Source organism: Colobus angolensis, unplaced genomic scaffold, assembly GCF_000951035.1.
Source record: "Colobus angolensis palliatus isolate OR3802 unplaced genomic scaffold, Cang.pa_1.0 Scaffold10, whole genome shotgun sequence".
In the NCBI taxonomy this organism is placed as follows: Eukaryota; Metazoa; Chordata; class Mammalia; order Primates; family Cercopithecidae; genus Colobus; species Colobus angolensis.
In genome coordinates, this window is record NW_012110919.1 from 11,566,430 (window position 1) to 11,590,636 (window position 24,207).

The 24,207-nt window shown below is 39.2% G+C and overlaps 2 protein-coding genes across 3 annotated transcripts in view; one reads left to right on the plus strand and one right to left on the minus strand.

Moving 5' to 3' along the window:
- Positions 1-306: 306 nt before the first annotated feature.
- DEPDC4 (DEP domain containing 4) lies at positions 307-14,182 on the minus strand. Its single transcript, XM_011936908.1, is given in 6 exon segments — positions 307-529; positions 2,838-3,018; positions 8,700-8,845; positions 9,918-9,972; positions 9,975-10,322; positions 14,017-14,182. Coding segments are annotated over 6 exon segments (1,119 nt in total).
- A 69-nt stretch (positions 14,183-14,251) lies between these two features.
- Positions 14,252-24,207, plus strand: part of SCYL2 (SCY1-like 2 (S. cerevisiae)) — a 77,262-nt gene continuing 67,306 nt past the window's right edge. For both annotated transcript variants that reach the window (XM_011934651.1, XM_011934656.1), the window contains exon 1: positions 14,252-14,900. The gene's annotated coding sequence lies outside the window, so the exon portion shown is untranslated. The remainder of the gene's footprint in view (positions 14,901-24,207) is intronic.

Below are 24,207 nucleotides of genomic sequence, written 5' to 3' on the forward strand. Positions count from 1 at the left end.
GCTGGGATTACAGGTGTGACTCACCGCGCCCGGCTATATCATGTTTATTAGAATGTCCCTGCGATGTCCTTGTGATGTATTCCTTAGATTTATGCACTGTACTATATTAGTTACGTTTGCTAATAGAATTTACAAGGTAGGCAATGGTAGTGAAGTAAAACAAGACTTTCTGAAGTACCTTGATATCATAGAAGAAAAATATTAAAATGTAATACTCATATAGTATACACAATTTTCTATTTCAACTTGTATATTTTAAAATATTTTATTACACTAAAAATTAAAGTATAAACATCCTGTCTTACCTCAACGTTCAATAATTCCTGAATGAATATCAAAATACTCATCAGTTAATAGGCAATCTCTCTCTTGAGCATAGTATTTTGCTATGACATCAAAGAGTATCTTCTGACTGTTCAATCTTGTCTCTTCATCTCTGTTTCGCAGTAACTGCTGACTAACTGTAACTACTAACTGGTCAGGGAAATACTCCAAGCATTCAATTGCTGCATTAAGCCAGTTATTGATCCTAGAGGGAAAATGCAAACCAAAATAAAGCAACGGTTAACATTTCCATTTAACTAAAGCATTATTTGATAAAACATGATAAAAACTAGCTTATTATAGCTAGATAAATCTAAAGAAGAAATTATTTTTGGGGAGAAGCATTTCAATACATTTCGCTGGATGAGTGAAGGACTGTATGAGAGGGAATGGCTGTATTCCTCACTGAATACCACCACACCTTTACGGACCTTTATTTTCAAGAAGTTAAAATAATTTTTAATGAACGCTTTATTATTTATTTCTAATTTTGTTAGTAGTTACCCTCCCTTTTCCTGCTCCGATGAGATGCATATGGTTCTATTATTATTTGAAAATAAGATATCAAATATTTCCCTAACCTAGATGTACTATTTACCCCACCATACATTGTTTCCATAATAAGGTAAGAAATTTAGGGTCCTGTCACTTCCCTGCCCTCCAGTGACTCCTTTAGAAGGCCTTTATTTCTCCCTTTTCCATATCTGCTGCCCTCCCAATCCCCAGGTCTTGCCAAGATAGGTTAGTATTTATTGTAATTTCCCTTAAGGGTATGTCCCTTTTTTTTGACTTTCTTTTTTTTTTTTTTTTTTTTCTGATGCAGAGTCTTACTCTGTTGCCAAGGCTGGAGTACAGTGGCATGATCTCAGCTCACTGCAACCTCCACCTCCTGGGCTCAAGCAATCCTCTCACTTCAGCCTCCCGAGTAGCTGGGACTATAGGCGTGCACCATCACGCCTGACTAATTTTTGTATTTTTTATAGAGATGGGGTTTTGCTGTGGTTGCTCAGGCTGGTCTCAAACTTCTGGACTCAAGTGATCCATCTGCCTTGGGTTTCCAAAGTGCTAGGATTATAGGTGTGGGCAACTGTGCCTGGCCTGAATTCTTTATAATCCTCTTAGAATTCCTCAAATATCTTTCTTTCTTTCCTCCCTCCCTCCCTCTCTCCTTTCGTTCCTTTCTTTCTCCCTCCCTCCTTCCCTTTCTTCTTTTTTAAATATGACACAGGGTCTCACTATGTCACCCAGCTAGAGTGCGGTGACATAGTCATAGCTCACTCTAACTTACAACTCCTGGGCTCATGTGATCCTTTCACCTCAGCTTCTTGGGCAGCTCAGACTACAGACATGTGCTGTCATGCCTAGCTAATTAAATCTTTTTTTTTTTTAGAGAGACAGGGTCTCACACTATGTTGTCTTCCTTGAATTCCTGGCCTCAAGCAATCTTCTCACCTTAGCCTCCCAAGTTGCTAGGATTACAGGTCCTTTGGCCCTTCTTTCCTTCTTTCTTTTTTTTTCTCCTGACAGATGAATAGTACATCTTGCCTAATATGTGTGATTGTCTTCTAGATCCTAGTATTGCAGATGAAAAGACTAATGAAAGTTTGATTGCTTTTCTTTTACAGATAACCTGCCCCTTCTGCCTGGAAGCTTTTTAAGACAGACTGGCTCCTGTGGGTTCCCTGCAGAGGCACCTGCAGAAATCCTGTTTCTTTTCTGGTGTCCCTATACTACCCCTGACTCAAGGGAAGGAAGACTCAGCCCTTTGTTTGGGTCTTTCTTGGCCTATTGCGAATAAATCTGCCATGTACAAACAGGACCACAGTTGACTAAGAGGGTCCAGAGGTCTCTGATCACTAATCTCTTCACAAGATCTGAAGTTTTCTGGTCCTCAGCCTTGGTGTCTAATCTTCTTTTCTTGTTTGGCTCACATAGGAGGAAGCACTATATCAGTTCTCCCTGCTGGAATCCCAACAGTACTCAAGGTCTAATGCCTATAGTTTCCATCAGCTGCTTTATTCAGAAGTGAGAAATAGCTTGGAGTTGGGAGTAAACGGGAAAGGAGGCTCATTTAGGGTTCCCTTAATCTCTTATCTACAAATTAGGCTGATTTTATGATAGAGCTTATCTCGTCAGATTATAATTTTTTCTCTCGTGTATGTCTCCCCTTCTAGACTATGGATTCTTCTAGGGCAGGGATAAATAAGCTGGTAGAAACTGGGATGGCTATATTATTTAGGATAATGAAATGGAAATGACAGAATTTTGGATGGTGCAGGGAGAAGACGACTGACATATAAATGAATTCATATGAACCAAACCACTCTAATTTCCAGTGATCTTGTAGGTCATGACCAATGGCTTTGTTAGATCAAATGGGGATTCATAATGATAATTTATAAAAGAGAGATGGTATCAGCTTATAACATGAATATTTTCTCACATTTTAAAATAGCAAGGGCAAATATGTGAAAAAAACTGTTTATAAATTATTTGACAATAAAAACGGTCACTTATTCAGTAGACATAAACTTGGAGTAAGTTCTCTGTCTAGGCAAGTATTAGCGGTAACAAGATCTTCCTCTTTGTTTAATAGAAGATTTTGTGTTTTAACTGGAGGCTCCAAAATATTGTCCAAGAATGGAAGGTGAATCAATTAAAGAAGACATAATAATATTTGTTCTTTCCAAACATCTTGTATAACTTGAAAAGGAAAGTAATGCAATGATCAAGATCGGCAAATAAAACATACACATTCAACCAATATTATAAAATAATTCTATTTCTAAATAATACAAAAGCAAAACTAGTTCAGTAGTAATATAATGGGTTAATTTAATGATTAGATAATTTGCACTTGTTATATTACAATTTTTCAAGATTTATCTTAAACATCAGAGTTATGAGCCATATTAATTTTATTTTCTGTTATGCTGATCATAAAGATATATTCCAAAAATAAAAAACTACTGGTCATGCTTATAACTTATATACACATCTGAGAGAATATAAGATTACTAATTATTTATCTCTGTATTTAGAGTAACACAGATAATTGTAGTTCATTGTTTTTAAACTAAAATACAGTATTAGGCCAATTTTATCTTGGATTTCCAGTCATTCCTGTTAAGTTCCTGTTAAGTTTTTCATCACCCTAACCATCATCATAATTAATACTTTGTTTTTCCTTTATTTTTATTTTATTTTTATTTATTTACTTATTTTTTGAGACAGAGTGTCACTCTGCCCAGGCTGGAATGCAGTGGTGCAGTCTCGGCTCACTGCAACCTCTACCTCCCCTGCTGAAGTGATTCTCCTGCCTCAGCCTCCAGAGTAGCTGGGACTACAGGTGTGCACCACCACGCCAGACTAATTTTTGTATTTTTAGTAGAGATGGGGTTTCACCATGTTGGCCAGGCTGGTCTCAAACTTCTGACCTCAAGTGATCCACCTGCCTTGGCCTCCCAAAGCGCTGGGATTACAGGTGTGAGCCACCGCACCTGGCCTGTTTTTATTTATTTATTTATTGTTGAGATGGAGTTTTGCTCTTATTGCTCAGGCTGGAGTGCAATGGCACACCACAGCCTCCACCTCCTGGGTTCAGGCGATTTCTCCTGCCTCAGCCTACTGAGGAGCTGGGATTACAGGCATGCGCCACCACACACGGCTAATTTTATGTTTTTAGTAAAGACAGCGTTTCTCCATGTTGGTCAGGCTGGTCTTGAACTCCTGACCTCAGGTGATCTGCCTGCCTTGGCCTCCCAAAGTGCTGAGATTACAGGCGTGAGCCACTGTGCCCGACCTATTTTTTATTTTTTAAGGCTAGTCAAGTGAAGCAGTGGAAGTGGAGAAGGAACAAAGAAATCTGTAACTGGTTGTAATCAATTAGTTGTAAATACCATTGCACTTGGACCAGCCTGGTTTTCCTTTAATCTAACAAAATTACAAAAGCAATGTTATAGTAAGTTTCCTGCAGAGCTCCCAAGCCAATGGTCTGTGGACTAAATTTGGCCCACAGCCACGATTTGCTTGGTTATAAAGTACTTTGAAGAAAATTAATGTATAAAAATGGGAGATTTCATGTGAAATTCTAAAATGTATAGATAGATAGATAGATAGATAGATAGATAGATAGATAGATAGATAGATAGGGTCTTGCTCTGTCATCCAGGCTGGAGTGCTATAATATGATCATAGCTCACTGCAGTCTCAAACTCCTGTTCTAAGTGCCAGGGATATAAAGGTAAACAAAACAAGCAACCATAAAACAAAAACAGGATGTCACAAGAAAGGAAATTCTGAGAACTTAAAAGTGCTTTTAGGAAAAAGTAAAAAAAGAAGAAAAAAACGAAAAGTGCTTTCAGGTATCAATAAGAAAACTGGAGGATAAATTTGAAGATACTTCCTAGTAGGTAAAACAAAAAAATCCCCAAAATATGAACAATAAGAGAGAAAAATATACACAAATTAGAGGGCTAGTTAAGAAGGTCCAATATCTGAATAAGAGACTGGAATTAGAACAGAGAAGGGAGAGTTATAGAGAAATGGGGAAAATCTCCAATGAAAAAAAAAAAAATTTTCTAAATTGCAACAACCCAGTAAGAGAAAACAGATTTACCTTAAAGTATATTACTTTAGAATTTCAGACAGCATGGGACAAAGAGAAGACTCTTAAGTTTCAGGGTGGAGATGGGGAACAAATCAGATACAAAGTGTCATTAATCAGAATGGCTTTAGTCTTTTTTTTTTTCCTTCATATCACAGCCAAGGCTTTGCAACACCAATACAAGAAGCTAGAAGGCAATGGGGAAATACCTTTAAAATTATTTGAGAAATTATTTCCAGCCTAGAATTCTGTCAGTCAAATAAGAGGCTAGAATAAAGAAAATTTCAGAAATACAAACAAAAAAACATCTCAGGCCAGGCACGGTGGTTCACGCCTGTAATCCCAGCACTTTGGGAGGTTGCAGTGGGCAGATTGCTTGAGGCCAAGAGTTTGAGACCAGCCTGACCAACATAGTGAAACCCTGTCTCTACTAAAAACATAAAAACTAGCTGTGTGTCATGGTGTATACCTGTAATCCCAGCTATTTGGGAGGCTGAGGCACGAGAATCACTGGAACCCAGGAGGCGGAGGCTGCAGTGAGCCGAGATCACACCATTGCACTCCAGCCTGGGCGACAGAGCAAAAATCTGTCTTAAAAAAAAAATATATATATATATATATTCCATGTACCCTTTCTCAGGAAACTACTAGAAAATGTGTGCCACTAAAATGAGCAGTAAACAAGAAAAGGCACAGAAGACACGACATAGGAGATCCAATATAACAGAGAGGCAAAGGTAATCCCCATGATCATGGTGAAGGGAGATGCCAGGATGACAACCATGCACCTAGTATAGAGGGCAGCCAGCCCATGATTGAGACATGAGAAATCTTGTGAAGGGGATTTCCCCTAGAAGATGAAATTGATAAAATCACCTGAGCATCCCAGCAGGTGATTTGGATAAGTGTTGGAGCGTTTGTAGGTGAAAATGTGTATGAATGTAAAAAACCAAGCAAAACAGAAAACAAAAATGTATTTGGTCTAAGGAAAACAAAATGTTGTAAAGGAAAAGGAGTAATATATATATTTGGTTATAGCAACAGATGGTTTATTACATACTTCAACTCTGAATAGCTCTTATGGACAAAATAATGTAAACATGCTGTATTGCTCTAATCAAAGTAATCTAATTATATTAAAAGATGGGGGCATGCGGAAGTATTCGTAAGATAAATACAAGGAGGGAAAGAGACACAAATCCCCATTTTCCCTTTTAGAAAATTAATGGATGTGCCTAAAACTGAAAAATCATAAAGTAACAATATAAGCATGCTATTTAGAGATGCCAGTTGTAAATGGCTATGTCTGGGGAGTAGGGAATTAAAGGGTGAGGAATTGCTATTTTTTTGTAACAAAACTGGTACAGCTATTTGAATGGTTACATTATGTTCCTATATAAAAAGGATAAGGATAATACCTTTAAAAACCTACATTAGAGTGACAGCTTTCGTTCCCTCCTATGTCTTTTTTTTTATTTTGTCAAACATGATGCTTCTGATTCTGTTTCCCTAACTATAAAATGCAAGTTCTACCCTTCAGAAGCTACTGTAAGATCATGGATAATAAATATAAAATGCATAACAAATTGCTTACCACAGAGAAAGGTCCAAAATAAGTGGAAATTATTCTTATTATTACCTGTGATTTTTTTTTTTTTGGAGACAGAGTTTCTCTCTTGTTGCCCAGGCTGGAGTGCAAAGGTGCGATCTCCATTTAGTGCAACCTCTGCCTCCTGGGTTCAAGCAATTCTCATGACTCAGCCTCCAGAGTAGCTGGGATAATGGGCACACATCACGACACCCAGCTAATTTTTGTATTTTTAGTAGAGATGGGGGTTTCATCATGTTGGCCAGGCTGGTCTTGAACTCCTGACCTCAGGTGATCCACCCGCCTTGGCTTCCCTAAGTGCTGGGATTACAGACGTGAGCCACAGTGCCCTGGTCTTTACTGATAAATCATATCCACTTTTAGTTCGGAATTTCTAGAGGTACGTCGTGACCTCAAGAAAAAATAATGGGAAAAGTTATTTTTTCATTTGTAATAGATAAAAACTGTACTGTTGGGGGACTCTCCTGCTTGTCCTTTAAATATTAGTGTTCATCACAGTTCTCTTACGGCCAGGTACGGTGGCTCGCGTCTGTAATCCCAGCGCTTTGGGAGGCCAAGGTGGGTGCATCACTTGAGGTCAGGAGTTCAAGAACAGCCTGGCCAACATGACGAAACCCCATCTCTTCTAATAATACAATAAATAAACAAATAGATAAATAAATAAATAGCCAGGCATGGTGGCAGTAGTAGTTCCAACTACTCAGGAGGCTGAGGCACAAGAATCGCTTGAACCTGTGAGGCAGATTTTGCAGTGAGCCAGTATCACACCACTGCACTTCTGCCTGGGTGAAAGGGCGAAACTGTCTCAATAGCCAGCCGAGGTGGCTCACGCCTGTAATACCAGCACTTTGGGAGGCTGAGGCGGGTGGATCACTTGAGGTCAGGAGTTCGAGACCAGCCTGGCCAACATGGTGAAACCCCATGTCTACTAAAAATACAAAAATTAGCTGGGTGTGGTGGCGGGTACCTGTAGTTCCAGCTACTCTGGAGGTTGAGGCAGGAGAATCACTTGGAGGTTGGAGTGAGCCAAGATCACACCACTGCACTCCAGCCTAGGCAACAGAGTGAGACTCCGTCTCAAAAAAAAAAAAAAAAAAAAACAAAGAGTTCTCTTTTAGTTCCTCTTCTCAATTCCACACCCTTTTTTTGGGCACCCTGTATTTCCTTTATCATGCCAATGTTAACTATTGTTGATAAATCATACTCCTCCAGCGTGCAAGTCATGACTAGTCTTGCTTCTGTCATGGTTTGACCAAATGGAGTAAAGGGCCATTAATGAATTTTGTATATATCTCTCCTAACTGCCCTGGCGACGGTGCTCTTTTTTCTGCCATTAGTGGCATTTTAAGGAGAAAAACACTAGTAGATGAAGTAAATAGTAAAGAGGAGTGGTACAACAGGTAGTCTAGCTAGTTTGTTCTGAGAAAGGGAAAGAGTAGGAAGATGTTTGGGAGGAGTTTATACAATGGACAAAGGATACACTCATAAGAAGATGGTCTTGCAGTACAAATACTAAGGACTGTGGTGAGTCCGTATGTTTTCTCTTGCAGTACAGACTATAGCACCTCCAGTTAATCTGGTCATGGTCATTGTAAAAAAATGAATTAAGTGTTATTAGATGTATATTGCCTCACCTGTCTTATCTGACGTAATTGCTCTGTAGAAGAAAACTCCTACAGGGAAGAGGAGGGAGTCAACACACTAATACACTATTTAAATCACATTTAAAACGTCAGTTCTTGGAAACAGTAATTAGCGATTGCCTAAGGTTAGAGAGAAGGGAGGAATGAGTAGATGAAGCACAGAGAATTTTTAGGGCAGTGAAACTATTCTGTATGATACTATAATGACAGATACATGTCATCAAAAATTTATACAAACCCATAGAATGTACAATACCAAGACTGAGCCTTAATGTAAACTATGGGCTTTGGGTGATAATGATGTATCAATGTAGATTCATTGATTATAACAAAGGCACCACTTGGGTGCAGGATGTTGATAATGGGGAAGGTTGTGTGTGAGTGGAAGCAAGGGGTATGTGGGAACTGTACTTTCTGCTCTATTTTGCTGTGACCTTGAAACCGCTCATAAGAACCTATTAAAAAGAAGTTAGTTCTTCCTTACCAAGTTCTGAAAACAATAATGAAAACAAATTACCTTCTTTTGAAAGCCGGAGAAAAGGTTTCTGAACTGCGATATTTGGACATAAAGCTGGATTTCCATTTATTGTATGAATAAGTTCCTCAATTCTTTCCTCACCAATCTCTTGTGCTAGAGGATTTGAAATCATTTCATATTCTGGTCTGTTAAAAAATAATATGTGGCTCTTTTCATTATACACAGAACCAAAATTTCAAATGTACATTTAAATTAATGTATTAAAATTTATTCATGCATTCTCTATTTCCAGAAAGGATTTCAGGCAGCTTATAATAAAAGATGCAAATAATTCATTTAATAGACTATCACCAAAAGAGGACAAATTAGAATTCTAAATAAAGAAGAAAAGCATATATGCTAATTCTAAGGTTAACATAGTTGTTATGATGGAATAGAAAGTTTTTGATCTGAGTTTCCAGAAAACCTTGGCTTTTAATACATTGGCTAAGTCATTTTTCAAAATTAGAAAGCATATCCATTCCTTAGAAGACATAGTTTTTCCTGGTATAAATTCTGAAAAATTTATGTGATAATGTCTTCAACAACTAAGCAAAACAGAAAACAAAAATGTATTTGCTCTAAAGAAAACAAAATGTTGTAAAGGAAAAGGAATAATATATATTTTTGGTTACAGCAGCAGATGCTGCTATATTGGGAACAGTAAAAACTACCGAGATATAATTCACATCCCATACAATTCACTTTTTTTTTGAGACAGATTCTCACTGTGTCGCCCTGGCTGGAGTACAGTGGCACAATCTTGGCTAACTGCAACCTCCACCTCCCCAGCTCAAGTGATTCTCGTGCCTCACTCAGCCTCTTGAACAGCTAGTATTACAGGCACTTGCCACCACACCCCGCTAAGTTTTGCATTTTTAGTAGAAACGAGGTTTTGCTATATTGGCCAGGCTGGTTTCGAACTGCTGTCCATTTCACCTCAGCGTGGGCCACCCTGCCTGACCAAAAGTCACCCTTTTAAAGTGTATAACTCAGTGTTTTCTAGTACATTCACAAAGTTGTGCAGCCATCACTATTATCTAATTCTAGTCTATTGCAGCATTCCAGTTTTAGAGGAGATGCATAAGTGGATTAATTTTTACATGGATTTTTTTAAACTGGCTTCTGAAAAAAAGTACATATTCGAGTTTAGCGCAACAGAGATAGTTCTTCTAGGGTCTAAATAAAATATATTACAGTATCTTAGGTAACACTAACTTCAAGGTTTCTTTTGGTTTTATTTCACCATTGAACTCATTCTCAGCATCCTTTGTCTTTTGCAACAATTGTAAGATGATTTATTGCCTAGAAACATGTAGAGACTATTGTTGGAATCTTCAAATTCCAATTCCTTTTCTTTTTTGAAAAGCTTCTTCATTCCTACTGGTTCAAATACTTTGTGATTCATTAGAACTCGGCAAAGACGAACTCCTTTAAGACGAGAGATGTCACTGCTACTTAGGCATGTATTTTGCATAAGACGACTTAAGACCACATCGACAGCATCAGAACCAGTAAAACAGTCTTCGTATGTTCGTAAACGATGCCTCCTTCTTTTTATTTCCACTTGGGCCTGAGGAGAGTGAATCATACCATCCCATAGCTGAGTAGCTTGAAAAGGCCAGAGCATCCTGAAAAAAATTAAATATACATTTCTAACAAACCTAGATAATACAAAAATATGCAAACTTTTCAGTTTTGACAACCTTATGCCTGTTGAAGGTATATCTGCTGCTAACATCCTTCTTATGTGTCATTTCACATCTTACATAAACTATAGTATATTTACTCAGTTGCACCATGTGGGTCTGCCAATAAAAACAGAGCAAACCTAGGAACTTGCTTTACTGATGTGAAATATATTATTACCTGAATTTATATACCCTTATTACATGGTTAACTACTAGCTATACTTAATCTTCAAGAATGTTATTTTAGGGCATATTTAAAAGTAATGCAAATACATTTGAGTATTGATTATTACAGAGTTGTGGCTTCACCAAACTCTTTGCCTTTTCTTTTTGCCCTTTTGAACAATGGTAAACTCTTCCTTAGGGAGATCAAGACAAGGAACTAAATAATCAATTTTTAAAAATTGTTTAAACCAGCTGTTTAAAAAGTTTGCTGAGGCCTGGCATAGTGGCTCATACCTGTAATCCCAGCACTTTGGGAGGCCAAAGCAGGCAGATCACCTGAGGTCAGGAGTTCACCAAACTCTTTGCCTTTTCTTTTTGCCCTTTTGAACAATGGTAAACTCTTCCTTAGGGAGATCAAGACAAGGAACTAAATAATCAATTTTTAAAAATTGTTTAAACCAGCTGTTTAAAAAGTTTGCTGAGGCCTGGCATAGTGGCTCATACCTGTAATCCCAGCACTTTGGGAGGCCAAAGCAGGCAGATCACCTGAGGTCAGGAGTTCCAGACCAGCCTGGCCAACATGGTGAGACTCCGCCTCTCCTAAAAATACAAAAATTAGCCGAGTGTGGTGGCATGCGCCTGTAATCCCAGTTACTCGGGAGGCTGAGGCAGAAGAATCTCTTGAACCCAGGAGGTGGAGGTTGCAGTGAGCCGAAATTGTGCCACTGCACTCCAGCCTTGGTGACAGAGCAAGACTGTCTCAAAAACAAAGTTTGCTGAAAAATGAAACAGAGGGTCACATACCCACTTGAGTTGAATACTTGAATATAACCCAAATATCTAAATTATGAAATGAAACTACCAAACATTGCAGAGATACTAGGCTGTAGAAAGTGCTTCCACTGTTGCTCACAATTAAGGGGTTTAGATAAAGATGTGCCTTATCTTACATGGACATATTGTGCAATGAAAAAAAAAAAAAAGTCCTTATCACATGCTGAACTTACTTTCCAAATAACAGAAATCCCACTTCTCTGGGCAAAAAGAAAAAAAAAATTGCTGAGAAATAATGAAAACCTAAAAACAATAAAAATGTCCATTACTGGCCAGGTTCAGTGGCTCACGCCTGTAATCTCAGCACTTTGGGAGGCTGAAGCAGAAGGATCGCATGAGCTCAGGATTTCAAGACCAGCTTGGGCAACACAGGGAGACTCTATAAAAAATACAAAAATTTAGTGGGGCATGGTGGCATGCTCCTATAGTCCCAGCTGCTCAGGAGGCTGAGGTGGTAGGATCACTTGAGCCGGGGAGGACAAGGCTGCAGTGAGCTGTGACCTTGACATTGCACTCCAGTCTGGGCAACAGAGTGAGACCTTGTCTCAGAAACAAAAACAGTTGGCCAGGCTCGGTGGCTCACGCCTGTAATTCCAGCACTTTGGGAGGCTGAGACAGGTGGAGGTCAGGAGTTCAAGACCACGCTGGCCAGCATGGTGAAACCCTCTCTCTCCTAAAAATACAACACAAAAAAATTTAGCTGGGCATGGTGTTGTGCGCCTGTAATCCCAGCTACTTGGGAAGCTGAGGCAGGAGAACTGCTTGAACCCGGGAGGTGGAGGTTGCAGTGAGCCGAGATCACTTCATTGCACTTCAGTCAGGGCAACGGAAAAAAAAAAAACAAAAAAAAACCAACAGTCTATTACCTGAAAAAAACAGTTAAATAAATTATGGTATACCCTTACTATAGAATAGTAGCCAGCCATTAGAAAGAATGAAGTAGAGCTATGTTTATAGTGTGCAAGGATCTCATTAAGAAGGGAAAAATAAAAACCCAAAACAAAATTTTTTTTAAAATGAGCTGAGCAGAACAACTTGTATATTATTATCCTACTTAGGTAAAAATGAATTCCCAACCTACATAAAAATGTATGTAAATAAAGAGAAAGAACTGGAAGAATAAACTTCAAACGAGTAACCTTGGGGAAGAAGGCTTGTAATGGTGGCTGATGAAAGAGGATGTTCATTTTCTTTTTTTTTTTTTTTTCAGACGGAGTCTCGCTCTGTCGCCCAGGCTGGAGTGCAGTGGCCAGATCTCAGCTCACTGCAAGCTCCGCCTCCCGGGTTTACGCCATTCTCTTGCCTCAGCCTCCCGAGTAGCTGGGACTACAGGCGCCAGCCACCTCGCCGGCTAGTTTTTTGTATTTTTTAGTAGAGACGGGGTTTCACCGTGTTCGCCAGGATGGTCTCGATCTCCTGACCTCGTGATCCACCCGTCTCGGCCTCCCAAAGTGCTGGGATTACAGGCTTGAGCCACCGCGCCCGGCCTGGATGTTCATTTTTTAATATATGTTTTTCATTTGAGCCCAGTCAAGTTAACATCATTTTTTATTCTATGTTTCTGACTTGTTACAATGGGCAAATATAAATTCATTTTTTAATTAACTGGAGACAGTAAAAACTACTGAGATACAGTTCACATGCAGTAAAATTCACCCTTTTAAAGTGTACAATTCAGTGTTTTCTAGTACATTCACAAAGTTGTGCAGCCATCACTATTATCTAATGTCAGACCACTGCATCATTCCACAAAGAAACCTATAGTTCGTAGTCATTCTTCATTCTTCCCTACCCCAGTAAAATTTTAATTAAAACATTTAAAGAATGATAAGGGAATAACTTAGAACATCTAGAATGTTTTTCTAGATTGGCAGGGGGAAGTGGGTAGAATTCAAGAATTGAAGCTCTCTTCTCCGACTACGTATAACCGCAAAAGGTATGCCCAACTACACGTATGTTTACGATAAAATGACAAATAAAAATCTACCACCCTCAAATTCCTTCTGTAACAGAAGTCACTCGTCTAATCACTCCAGAAATCTTATCCCCAGGCATTGTGGGCAGAGCGGGAGACTGAGGAGGGGAGGCCAGAAAGTGATGGGCGGAGTTGGGCAGGAGCGTACTGGAAGGGGTTGGCTGAAGACAGAGCGGTGGAGCCTAGCTGTTTTCCATGGACAGTCTACCTCTCTAACCTTCATTAAACAAGTAGGCTAGATTAAAGAAATCACTCCTCTAGCTCAAGGAACTTGCCCTCTAGTACTTTAACCCCTTGTTGCTCTTAAGTGTAGCCTAGGGACCAGCAGCATTGTGCCATCTGGACATGTATTAGAAACTTAGATTATCAGACCCTACTCCTCAATCAGAATCTGCATTTTCACAAGATCCTAGGGATTCCTATGTATATTAAAGTTTGGGAAAAAATGCTTTCCTGCATGCTCCAAGGGCACTTCACCAGAGTAACCCCTAAAAAGCCTCAGTCCTGGGTCCCCCAGTCCAGTGCCTGGGAGATCACGAAGGGGGCGGGCTAGGAAATGCGCGGGGCCCTGGACGGATGAGGAGCAGAGTCCCAGCCGCCCGCTCCCCTCAGCTCCCCTCTCCACCTTCACTACACCTTTGGCTAGGATATACAGGGCTGCATGTCCTCCTTTTCCGGCAGAAGCCACCTCTACGGTTCATGGAACTTGGCCCGTTCAGCCCTGGGCCCGGAAGCTCGTTCTGACGGCCAAGCCTACGGAACCGCGGAGTCAAAAGAACCGCCATAAGCTCGCGTGTCGGTTCCTCCTCCGGCACCATAGCCCCGCCCCCAACTGACACCCGGGGGCGGAGAGAAGTTATGGCTCCGCCTCTTCCGAACCAGCAGGAAGTGACGTCATGCCCCCGGCCGGCAGGTCTTTTAGTCTTTTTCCCCCTCCCTTACTCTTCGTCCCCAGTCCCTCCCCTCCTCACCCCCTTCCCTCCTCCAGCCCCAACGTTTGCGACCGCGGGGGCGGCGGAGGATATGGAGTAAAGCCGGAGTCAGCGGCCAGGCACCAAGGCAAAGCAGGAACAGCCAGGCGGCGTTTGGGGGGCGGGGGAAGAGCCCCAGCACCGCCCCTCCTGGAAGGAGAAGGAAGAGGTAAGTGACCGGCTGCCGGCACCGAGCGACCTCCTTCACCGGCCGCGCTCTCGCCTGGGCTCCCGGGGCCGGCGAGGAGGGAATGGAGGACTCGCGCCCGGGGTAGGCCTCCCAGGGCCGCCTGGGCTGGTGAATGTTGCCTGGTGACGGGCCTGCCGGCGGCCGACCAGCCGATCGGCGGTCGGCGCCCGCGCAAAGCAGGGCTGGGTGAGCAGCGAGCTCCGGGGAGCTGATCCGAGAGGGCCGAGTCCTCGGAAGAGGCCTTGAGGCGACGGCAGACCGGGGATCGGAGTCAGCTGCCGGCGGGAGAGTCCCCCATGCCGGCTGGGGAGCTCGGGTTTTGGTGGTGGAGAACGTGGTACCTTTCGGGGACATTGGACGCTACTCTAGGACCGAGTGAGAGAGCTTCCCTCAGTTCTGAGGTCCGGAATCCGGTAGCTTGGGTCACCAGCCGGGGCCCTGCCGCCCGCAGTCTTTCTCTGACAGTAGCTTTAGTTCTGGAATGGAAGGTTATTGTGTGTGAGGTGGGTGGGGCAGGTGTTTTGTTAAGACAAAAAACCCCACTGGTTACTCCTGCAGTCTTGTTTTTCTAAGCGGGAGAGAACGGATGGAGGAAGGTTTAGACCGATAAAGCTTGCAAAAACTTCTTGGACTCTGAGCACATACCTGTGATCTGTAATTAAGGAGACCATATTATCAAATCCACCCTCTAAGGCACTCGAGGAGGCTCCAGACAAGCCGTTTAAAAGCGCTATATGCCTGTAGTGACTTCATTGGAAGATGTCAACTGTTTTTTAGTACGTCAAACTCACGAATTACTTGTGATGACACTTTTTGAAAACATTGGATTCTATGAGTGAGTTTTCTAAGTAGCATGTCTCCGTTCCGAAAAATAAATAGTTTAGCAAAAATGCTCCAAATCAGCCTGTCACTGTAAAACCCCATCATGTTCTGGTGATGGCTTGAAAGTCAGATGCTTGAAGATTCCTTTTGGACTTTGCAGGTCTGTTGCTGTTGTTTAGTTTGCTGTCTTATTCTTTAGCACAAATATTTTTAAAATATTTAAAAATGAAATCAGCTGAGTATATAAATTACTTCTTGAGGCAACATTAAACTGTAATCTTAAAGAATGCTTTTGGGGGATTGTGTAAAGGAAGGGAACCTAATGGAAGGTGAGGGCCTTCATTCTCTTTAGATTTACATTACTCACATGCAGAAACCTATTTTGTCGCTAAGATTCATAAATACCCAATAAAATATATACAGGCACATTGTACTTCTGTACTATGGAATACTTCCTGTACAGATCAACCCTGTTACTGGGAATAACTACTCATACTCACATGTTTGAAATTCATGATATACCTCCCTTCCCTCACCCCAAGAAGAAAAATAGCTCCTCTTACTGTGTTTAACTCCGTGGGTAGCATCACTATCCATTGTTTTCTATAGAAGTTGAAGTTTGACAATTCCTCTCTCATGCCTCATACTCAGTCTCTCATGAAGTCCTGTTGATTTTGCCTCTTGAATATCTCTTGACTCTTGTCTACTCTTTCGTCTGTAACAGTAGTCCTCCTGTTCCAAGCCACCACCATCTCTCATCTTGACTACTTCCATAGCCTCCTGATTATGGTCTGCTTACATCTACTGTGGTCTCCTGTAGTTTTCCACACCAGACTTAGTGACTTTTTCAAAATGTAGACCTAACAACATTGTCTTTGTGTTTAAAATCTTTCAGTGGCTTCTCACTATTTTTAAGTAAATCGAACACATTAACATGCCCTACAAGCCCTGCATAGTCGTTCCCTTTCCAATCTAATCTCCACTGTGCTTTCTGACATTCCCTTTCTCCCCTAGTCACTCTGTCTTTCCTGTTCTCCTGCTTCAAGTATGTGGCTTTGGTTATGCTACTTCCTCTGCTTGGAAATGCCCTTTCTTTCTTTTTTTTTAGCCAATTATGCCTATTCATCATTCACCTCACTTCAGGGAAGACTTTCCTGATTAGAATAGATTCTCCTGATTATATGTTCTTACCACACCATTGAAGAGTTGCCATGTTTATTAATACTTAATACATTAATTAGACCTTCGTCATCTCCTAATGTGTAAGTGCTTAATGTTTGTTAAATGAATGAATTCATTTAATGCTTACTGAATGTGCCATAATTGTACTAAACATTACCTCATCATCACCGTTGATCCTTCTAACAATCACTTGAGGTACAGCTAGCTTTTCCCCATTTTATAGATTAGAAATAGTGTTAGGGTGGGTAGTTAGTTGGTTATGGCTCTAGTAAATATTAGAATTGGCATTTGAACTCAGATTTCCTTACCACTGAGGAGTGTGTACTTAACTATTTAACTTAATTTTAACACTTTGCTGTTCATCAGAATCACTTGGGGAGCTTTCTCAGGATACAGATACACTTCATCTTTATAGGTTCCGATTCCAAAGGTTTGAGATACTACATATCTATATGGTTTAAGAAGTTATCCAGGTTATTTAGATGTTCATCAGAATTTGAAAACCACTGTCTTAGACAGTACTTGTGTTTTATGAGTTTATTTTCATACATTGTATTTGAGATTTTATACCTTTTTTTTTTTTTGAGACAGAGTCTCGCTCTGTCGCCCAGGCTGGAGTGCAGTGGCATGATCTCGGCTCACTGCAACCTCCGCCTCCTGGGTTCACGCCATTCTCTTGCCTCAGCCTCCCGAGTAGCTGGGACTACAGGCGCCCGCCACCATGCCCGGCTAATTTTTTTGTATTTTAATTAGAGACGGGGTTTCACCGTGTTAGCCAGGATGGTCTTGATCTCCTGACCTTGTGATCCGCCCACCTCGGCCTCCCAAAGTGCTGGGATTACAGGCGTGAGCCACCATGCAGGGCCGAGATTTTATGCTTTCTTAAATTAAGGAAGTACTGTAGACTTTAAGGAAATAATCATTTCGTCTAATTTCCTACCCAGTTATTCCTTTTTCCTCTTCTCTAGCTGGAAGCCTGCATAGAGATAAACTGTCACCCCTCTGCTACTGCTTTAAAAAAATTTATAATAATTTCAAGAATCTGATTAAGTTCTTGTTGTAAAAACTATAGTTCACTAATTACATGGACTGGAAATAGCTTCAAAAAACTTGGATGTAATTTTTCTTCAGATCTTACTTATTGTTTAAATTACTAATTTGATATTTAAGCATATGTTGCCTGAAATTTCATGTTGCTTTTTTTTTTTTTAATATTTTTATTTACATAGAGACAGGGTTTCACTATGTTGCCCAGTCTGGTCTCGAACTCCTGAGCTCAAGTGATACTCCTGCCTTGGCCTCCCAAAGTGCTAGGATTATAGGCGTGAGCCACTGTACTTGGCCTCATGTTGCTTTTTAAATCTTATTGTACAGTGGTCTTAAAATTTGTGACCAATGACAGAAACTGAATGTTTTACTTCTTGTTTCTCCCAATGCTTTCACCCATGATGAAAAGCATAGTGCTTTTCACCTAGTAGGTACCCAATAATTTGTATACTAACTTGGCTGTACATTGCTGAGTCTCTTCAGTTTTTTATGTTCGTTTTTAAAATCAGGCTTGTCTTCTGTAATCTGTTCTGGCTCAACTGTGTCTGATAATTAGATACTTTTTATAATTGTAAAGAGAATGATTGTACTCAGCTGGTTTAATCTTTGTTCTGTATAAGATTAAACATGATTTCTGTATAGAACAAAGAAGAGCATTATCCATTTTTTGAAAACTTTCTTTTTAAAAACTTCTAGTAATTTCTGAGTGCTCCCACAAACAGAAACGTATATTTCAAGAATACATCTTAAGGCCAACTCTGGCCTTAAGGTTAGCCCTGCTCCTTTCAGTGCAGCTAAAAAAAAAAACAGAGAGAGAATATATCTTAAGATCGTCTTTCTTTAGATACAAACAGGTAAGTACTGCATGTGGGAGTATAAGCACACATTTTTTCCCCCAGATTTTGTGAAGCATTTAACCGTATTTCATGTCTTCTGAATGTAATTTTTATTTAGAATTACAAAAATTCATTGAATAACTATAAATGATTATATAAATGATATTCTCTTATTTTCAGGCATTTACATACAAATCTCAGACCTTTGTGCCCCTTTAAGGGATAAAGCAAACTATTTTGAGTTTCTTTGTTTTATATTGCTGTTCTTTGTAGTCAGTGTCTATTATTTTGTGCTTTTCGAAAGTCTAGTCTCTGCTAGGTGCCATGAGACTGAAAGTTATTAAATGTAACTTCATTGCCAGATGTAATTACAATAAGCTTTTTATTTGCATTGCAGTGACTTCAACAAAAATGGAAGCTCATTCTGCTTTTTAATATTTTATTCTTGGGATTGTAAGCTTGGGAAGCTGGGAACAAAATTAAAAATATATTCCTGGGGAAGTATAGGACTGTTTGTATTCATGTTATTTGAAAATTCAGGAAGTCTTTCTTAAGCATAAATATAATTTTACCTGTTATATTTCTTGCTGTATCTAGAATTCATGAGCAGGCAGGACTGAAAGAATTGCCAGTTCCTTTCAGCCACCTGCTGTCAAATGCTGTAATACTCATCCGACTTTCTGCCAGGTGCACGCAAAATCTAGTATTACAACAGATTCACATTCTGGTTCTACTGAAAGCCAGGTGATGGCTGAGCTAGATGGTAGAGAGGTACAATCTTGGAATCATACTGAAGCTACCCCAAATCCTATTGTGGCTGAGATTTAGGAAGGGAAGATGATTGAATTTCTAGTGAATTATAATAAATGGTATGCAATGAGAAATGCCTTACATGAATAAGAATTTCCATCATTTATAATTTTGTCATTGGAAAATATAGACTTTTTTGTTCATTAATCAAAGGACAAATGAAAAGCTATAAATTTAAGAAAAGGTATTTGGACTCTAAGTTTTTTACATGTCAAATGGCTATGCTAATAATTCAAAATCTCAAATTTAAGTTCAGGTCTTATTTTACGGGCTCCTTGGAGATTTCTCTGTCCTTGACCTTCTGTAATTTTCATAGTATTCTTCTTGGGTCTCTTTGGGTGATATTTTTCAAGGCCATAGCCTACCATACTGGCTCATGGTGCACCAATTTTTACGTTCAGTCTGGACGGTTTTTTCTAAGTTTTTGGACTGCATGTCTAAAAACCTACTAGATACCTCCATCTGAGTGTCATTCAGGCACTCAAATTCTGCATGTCCAAAGTTGAGTTCTTCCCCCATAAAACAACTGGCTTCTATATGTCCTGTCTTGGTAAATGGCTTCACCTTCCAGCAAGACTGAAATTGGGGGTGGGGTAGACTTCTTAGTTTTGTCCTTTTCTTCTCTTGGTTTTAAATTGTTTCTTAATTTTTCCTTTCTTCTCCTTTCTCACTGCTATTTTTGTAATTCAGCAACCTTTCTCCGTTTAAAAGTTTGTTTAAAATGTGAAATATAACGCATAAAAGTATATAATGTAGTTGAATATGTAAATACCAAATAAATATCTGTGTAACTAGCACCTTTTAAATACCTCCTTTACCCACCATCTCTTCTCTATCTTCCTCCATATTTCCTTTATTTTCTTGCTTTGTATATATTCTGAATTATAAATATCCCTGAATTGCATATTGAAGTTCTCTTCAGTCTTGCCGTATTCTCAGCCTCCACCTTTAGTATATCTTCCACTCTGTTTGATAGAGTGATTGATCATCTTACTCATGCCTGAAACCCTTCTGTGGCTTCCGTAGCTTGATTTCTTACTACTCAATGTCCTTGGTGATCTGGCTTTTTAGTCTCCTCTGCCATACCTTCTTCTTTTTCTTCAGCTTTTAACTGAACTTGGTTTTTACTTTGTGATTTTACTCCTACAGTTCTCCTATTCTCTATCCAGTTTACTACTCCTAGCATGGCTGTTTTTGGGAAACATTCTATTCCTCTTCTTTTTGTTTCTATAACACTGTGCATGTATATTCTGTAGCATTTTATCACCTGTAGGCTAATGCTGTGGTGGTTTTGTCTGTCTTCCCCTTTAATGTAAGGTGTTTCATAGCTTTTCATTTACTTACTTCTCAGTTTCTCATATAGTATCAGATACATAGTGGATACTCAGTAAATATTAAACCACCAAATGAATTTCCATGCCTATTCTCTGCCGTATGTTAACCAGTGTTGACTCTGGATGACAGATAGCATCTCAAAATTGAATATCAATTCTGAAAATACGCTTTGTTTTCATATGGAACTCTGTAGTTTTCAGACCACACCATAGTCTTCCTCCCTTATGAATCTTGGCACATGGTATTATAATCCCTTCTGGAATACTTCTTCTGCCTTTTCTTACCTGAAAAATACTTTATAGTTTTGAGCCCATCTTAGTATTTCCATAGCATGTACGTTCTTACCACAAGTTATTTGCTGTAACTCTTTGCAGGACTGAGTCTGCTATTGGATGGAGTCCCTAAAAAGCAGAACCTCTGTGTTCTCAGTGTATAACAAGGTGCAAGGCATTTAATATGTAGCTTATCAGGCAGCCTTAGAGGAATAGATATGTATGGTTTTAAATAGAATTTTGTATCCTTTCACCTTCCCATCAAAATCAACAGCAGATGTTCCTAGAGAATAACTTGGCATAGCCAGTAAATGTTTTCATAATGCCAGTAGCTACATTTTCTAGCTGCTTACAAAAATGCAGCATTAAATTAGAAAGGGAAAGTGAGTCTCTATTTCCATTTATAGGCGGTTCAAATCTTTAATAGAAGAAAGTGGGTTATATTTACATAAGTAAAATTTTGTTAATAAACAGAATACAAATTACCTGAGATCAGTGGTCTTCAAATATTTTTGCTTGTGTATCAAATAATTTTGAATAACATGTGCTCCTTTTGCACATTTTTTAAGTTGATCACATCTGGAGTTTTTTGTCAAGAGTTTAAATAGTTGCACAATATATAATTTCTAAATTGTTGCATATTGTGATAGTGCTTTACTTCATCAAAACCTTGGATTTTATCAATTGAAATGTGTTCTTATATCTCTGTGACAACCATCTTCTTAATTGTAATTCTGTGATAGATAGCATGTGTTCTTGTTATTAACTTCTGTCCTGAAAGAAGCAAGGTATAGCCTCCTTTAGTATTTCTTATCAAACTTCCTTGTGCTTTACTCTTAAGTGGCTTTCTCTTAGAATTAAATCTACAAATTGCATCCCCTTCCTCCCACAAAATTTTTTACACCTAGGAAAATGGCCTACAGTAACACTAGGATGGCTGAGAGAAATACTTTGTTTTAGTCAAGTGGGACAATATTGTGAAGAAAGAAGTGGTTAAGGAAAATCTTCAGGACATAGACTTGGTCTCAGGCAAATCAATTTTAGGAAAGAGTACACATGGAAGTTGACAATTTGGAGAGTGATAGGACTTTAAAACTTTGTTTGTGCCATAGACCCTTTTGACAATTTAGTAAAGCCTGTGAATCCCTTCTCACAGTAATATTCTAGAATCAGTTTCTCACTTTCTACAGAAAGCGTGCTGGGATTCTGGTTGAATTGCATTGAGTTTGTAGATTATTGAGGATAATTGACGCATTAACCATATTGAATCTTCCAACTCATGATCATAGTATATCGTTCCATTTATTTAGGTTTTCTTCAGTTTCTATTAGCAGTTTTTTGTTTTCATTGTATAGCTCTTGCATAGCTTGTTAAATTTATTCATAGGTATTATATACCCTTGAAACGGTATTTTTAAATTTTAAATTTTCTAATAGAAATGCATAGAAATGCAATTTTTTTTTCAAGACAGAGTCTCACCCTGTCACCTAGGCTGGAGTGCATTAGTGTCATCACACCTCACTGCATCCTCAACCTCCCAGGCTCAAGTGATCCTTCTGCCTCAGCCTATTGAGTAGCTAGGACTGCAGACATGTGCCACTGCTCCTGGCTAATTTTAAAAAACTTTTTGGGGTCTTGATATGTTGCCCAGGCTGATCTCGAACTCCTGTACTCAAGCAATCCTTCCACCTCAGCCTCCCAAAGTTTTGGGATTACAGGCATGAATTACTATGCCCAGCCTAGAAATACAATCTTTTCAAATATGTTGTTCTTGTATTCTACTATCTTGCCAAACTCATGTATTCGCTCTGGTAGCTTTTTTGTAGATTCATTCCTTCTGATGTTCTGTGTATGCAGTTGTGTCATTTGGGAATAAATTGTTTTCTTTCTTCACAGTCTGAATGCCTTTTATTTCATTTTCTTGCTTTATTGCCTTGGCTAGGACCGCTATTGGAATGTTGAATAGAAGTGGTAAAAGTGGGTATACCTACCTTGTTCTGAAACTTAGGGAGAAAAGTGGTCAGTATTTATCTTTAAATATAATATTAGCTGTAAATATTCAAAGATGCTGCTTATCAGGTTGAGGAAGTTCCTTTCTGTTCTTAGTTTCCTGAGGGTTTTTATTATGAATTGGTATTGAATTTTGTCAATTTTTTTCTTTGCTTCTACTGAGATTATCTTGCTTTTTTTCATTGTTCAGTTAATGTGAATTACATGGATTCGTTTATAAATGTTGAATTAACATTGCATTCCTGAAGTGAACCCCATTTGGTTGTGGGGTTGGATGTGATGTTCTAATATCTTAAGGATTTTTACATATTAACGAGGAACATTGGTTTGCAGTTTTATTGCCATGGCATTATTTGGTGTTGATATCAAGGTAATACTGACTATATAACATGAAATGGAAAGTATCCTCTCCTCTTCTGTTTTGGGAGAGTTTGTGTGGACTTGGTATGATTTTTTCCTTAAATGTTTGATGATATGTGCTATTCATGTAGAAGCTTTAAGATTAGAATCTGTGGAATTTCTGTTGTTGGTCATTTGTGTCTTTTAAAATTTTTCTTTTCTTTTTTTATTTTTATTTTTGAAACAGGATCCCACTCTTTGTCATCCAGGCCAGAGGGGAGTGGCACAATCATGGCTCACTGCAGCCTTGACCTCGCAGGCTTAAGCAATACTTTCACCTCAGCCTCCCAAGTAGCTGGGACCATAGCACACACCACCATGCCCTGCAAATTTTATTTTTCATTTTTTTGTAGAAACATGGTCTCCTTATGTTGCTTAGGCTGGTCTTGAACTCCTGGGCTCAAGTGATCCTCCTGCTTTAGCCTCCCAGAGTGTTGGGATTACAAGCATGAGCCACTACACCTTGCTACAATTTTCTTGATGAGTGCAGCTAAAGTTTTACTGATTTCATTGATCTTTTCAAAACTTTTTTTTTTTTACTTCATTGGATTGTTTTTCCTCTTTTTCATTTCTCTATTAAATAAAGTATTAAATTACATTAAATTCAAATTACATTAAACTCTTTCATTGATTCCTCCTCTTCTGCCTACTTATTTTAATTTTCTGTTTTTCTAACTTCCTAAGGTAGAAGCTTAGACCATTATTTCGGACTTTTAAACCCCCTAATGTAAACATTTACAACTATAGATTTCTTTGTAAGTACTGCTTTAGTTACGACTTACAAATTTTCATTTTCATTCACTTCAAAATATTTTTGAAATTTCTTTGTGATTTCTTTTTTAGCCCTTGGATTATTTAAAAGTGTTGATTGGCTGGGTGTGGTGGCTCACACATGTAATCCCAGCACTTTGGGAGGCCAAGGCGGGCGGATCACAAGGTCAGGAGATCGAGACCATCCTGCCTAACACA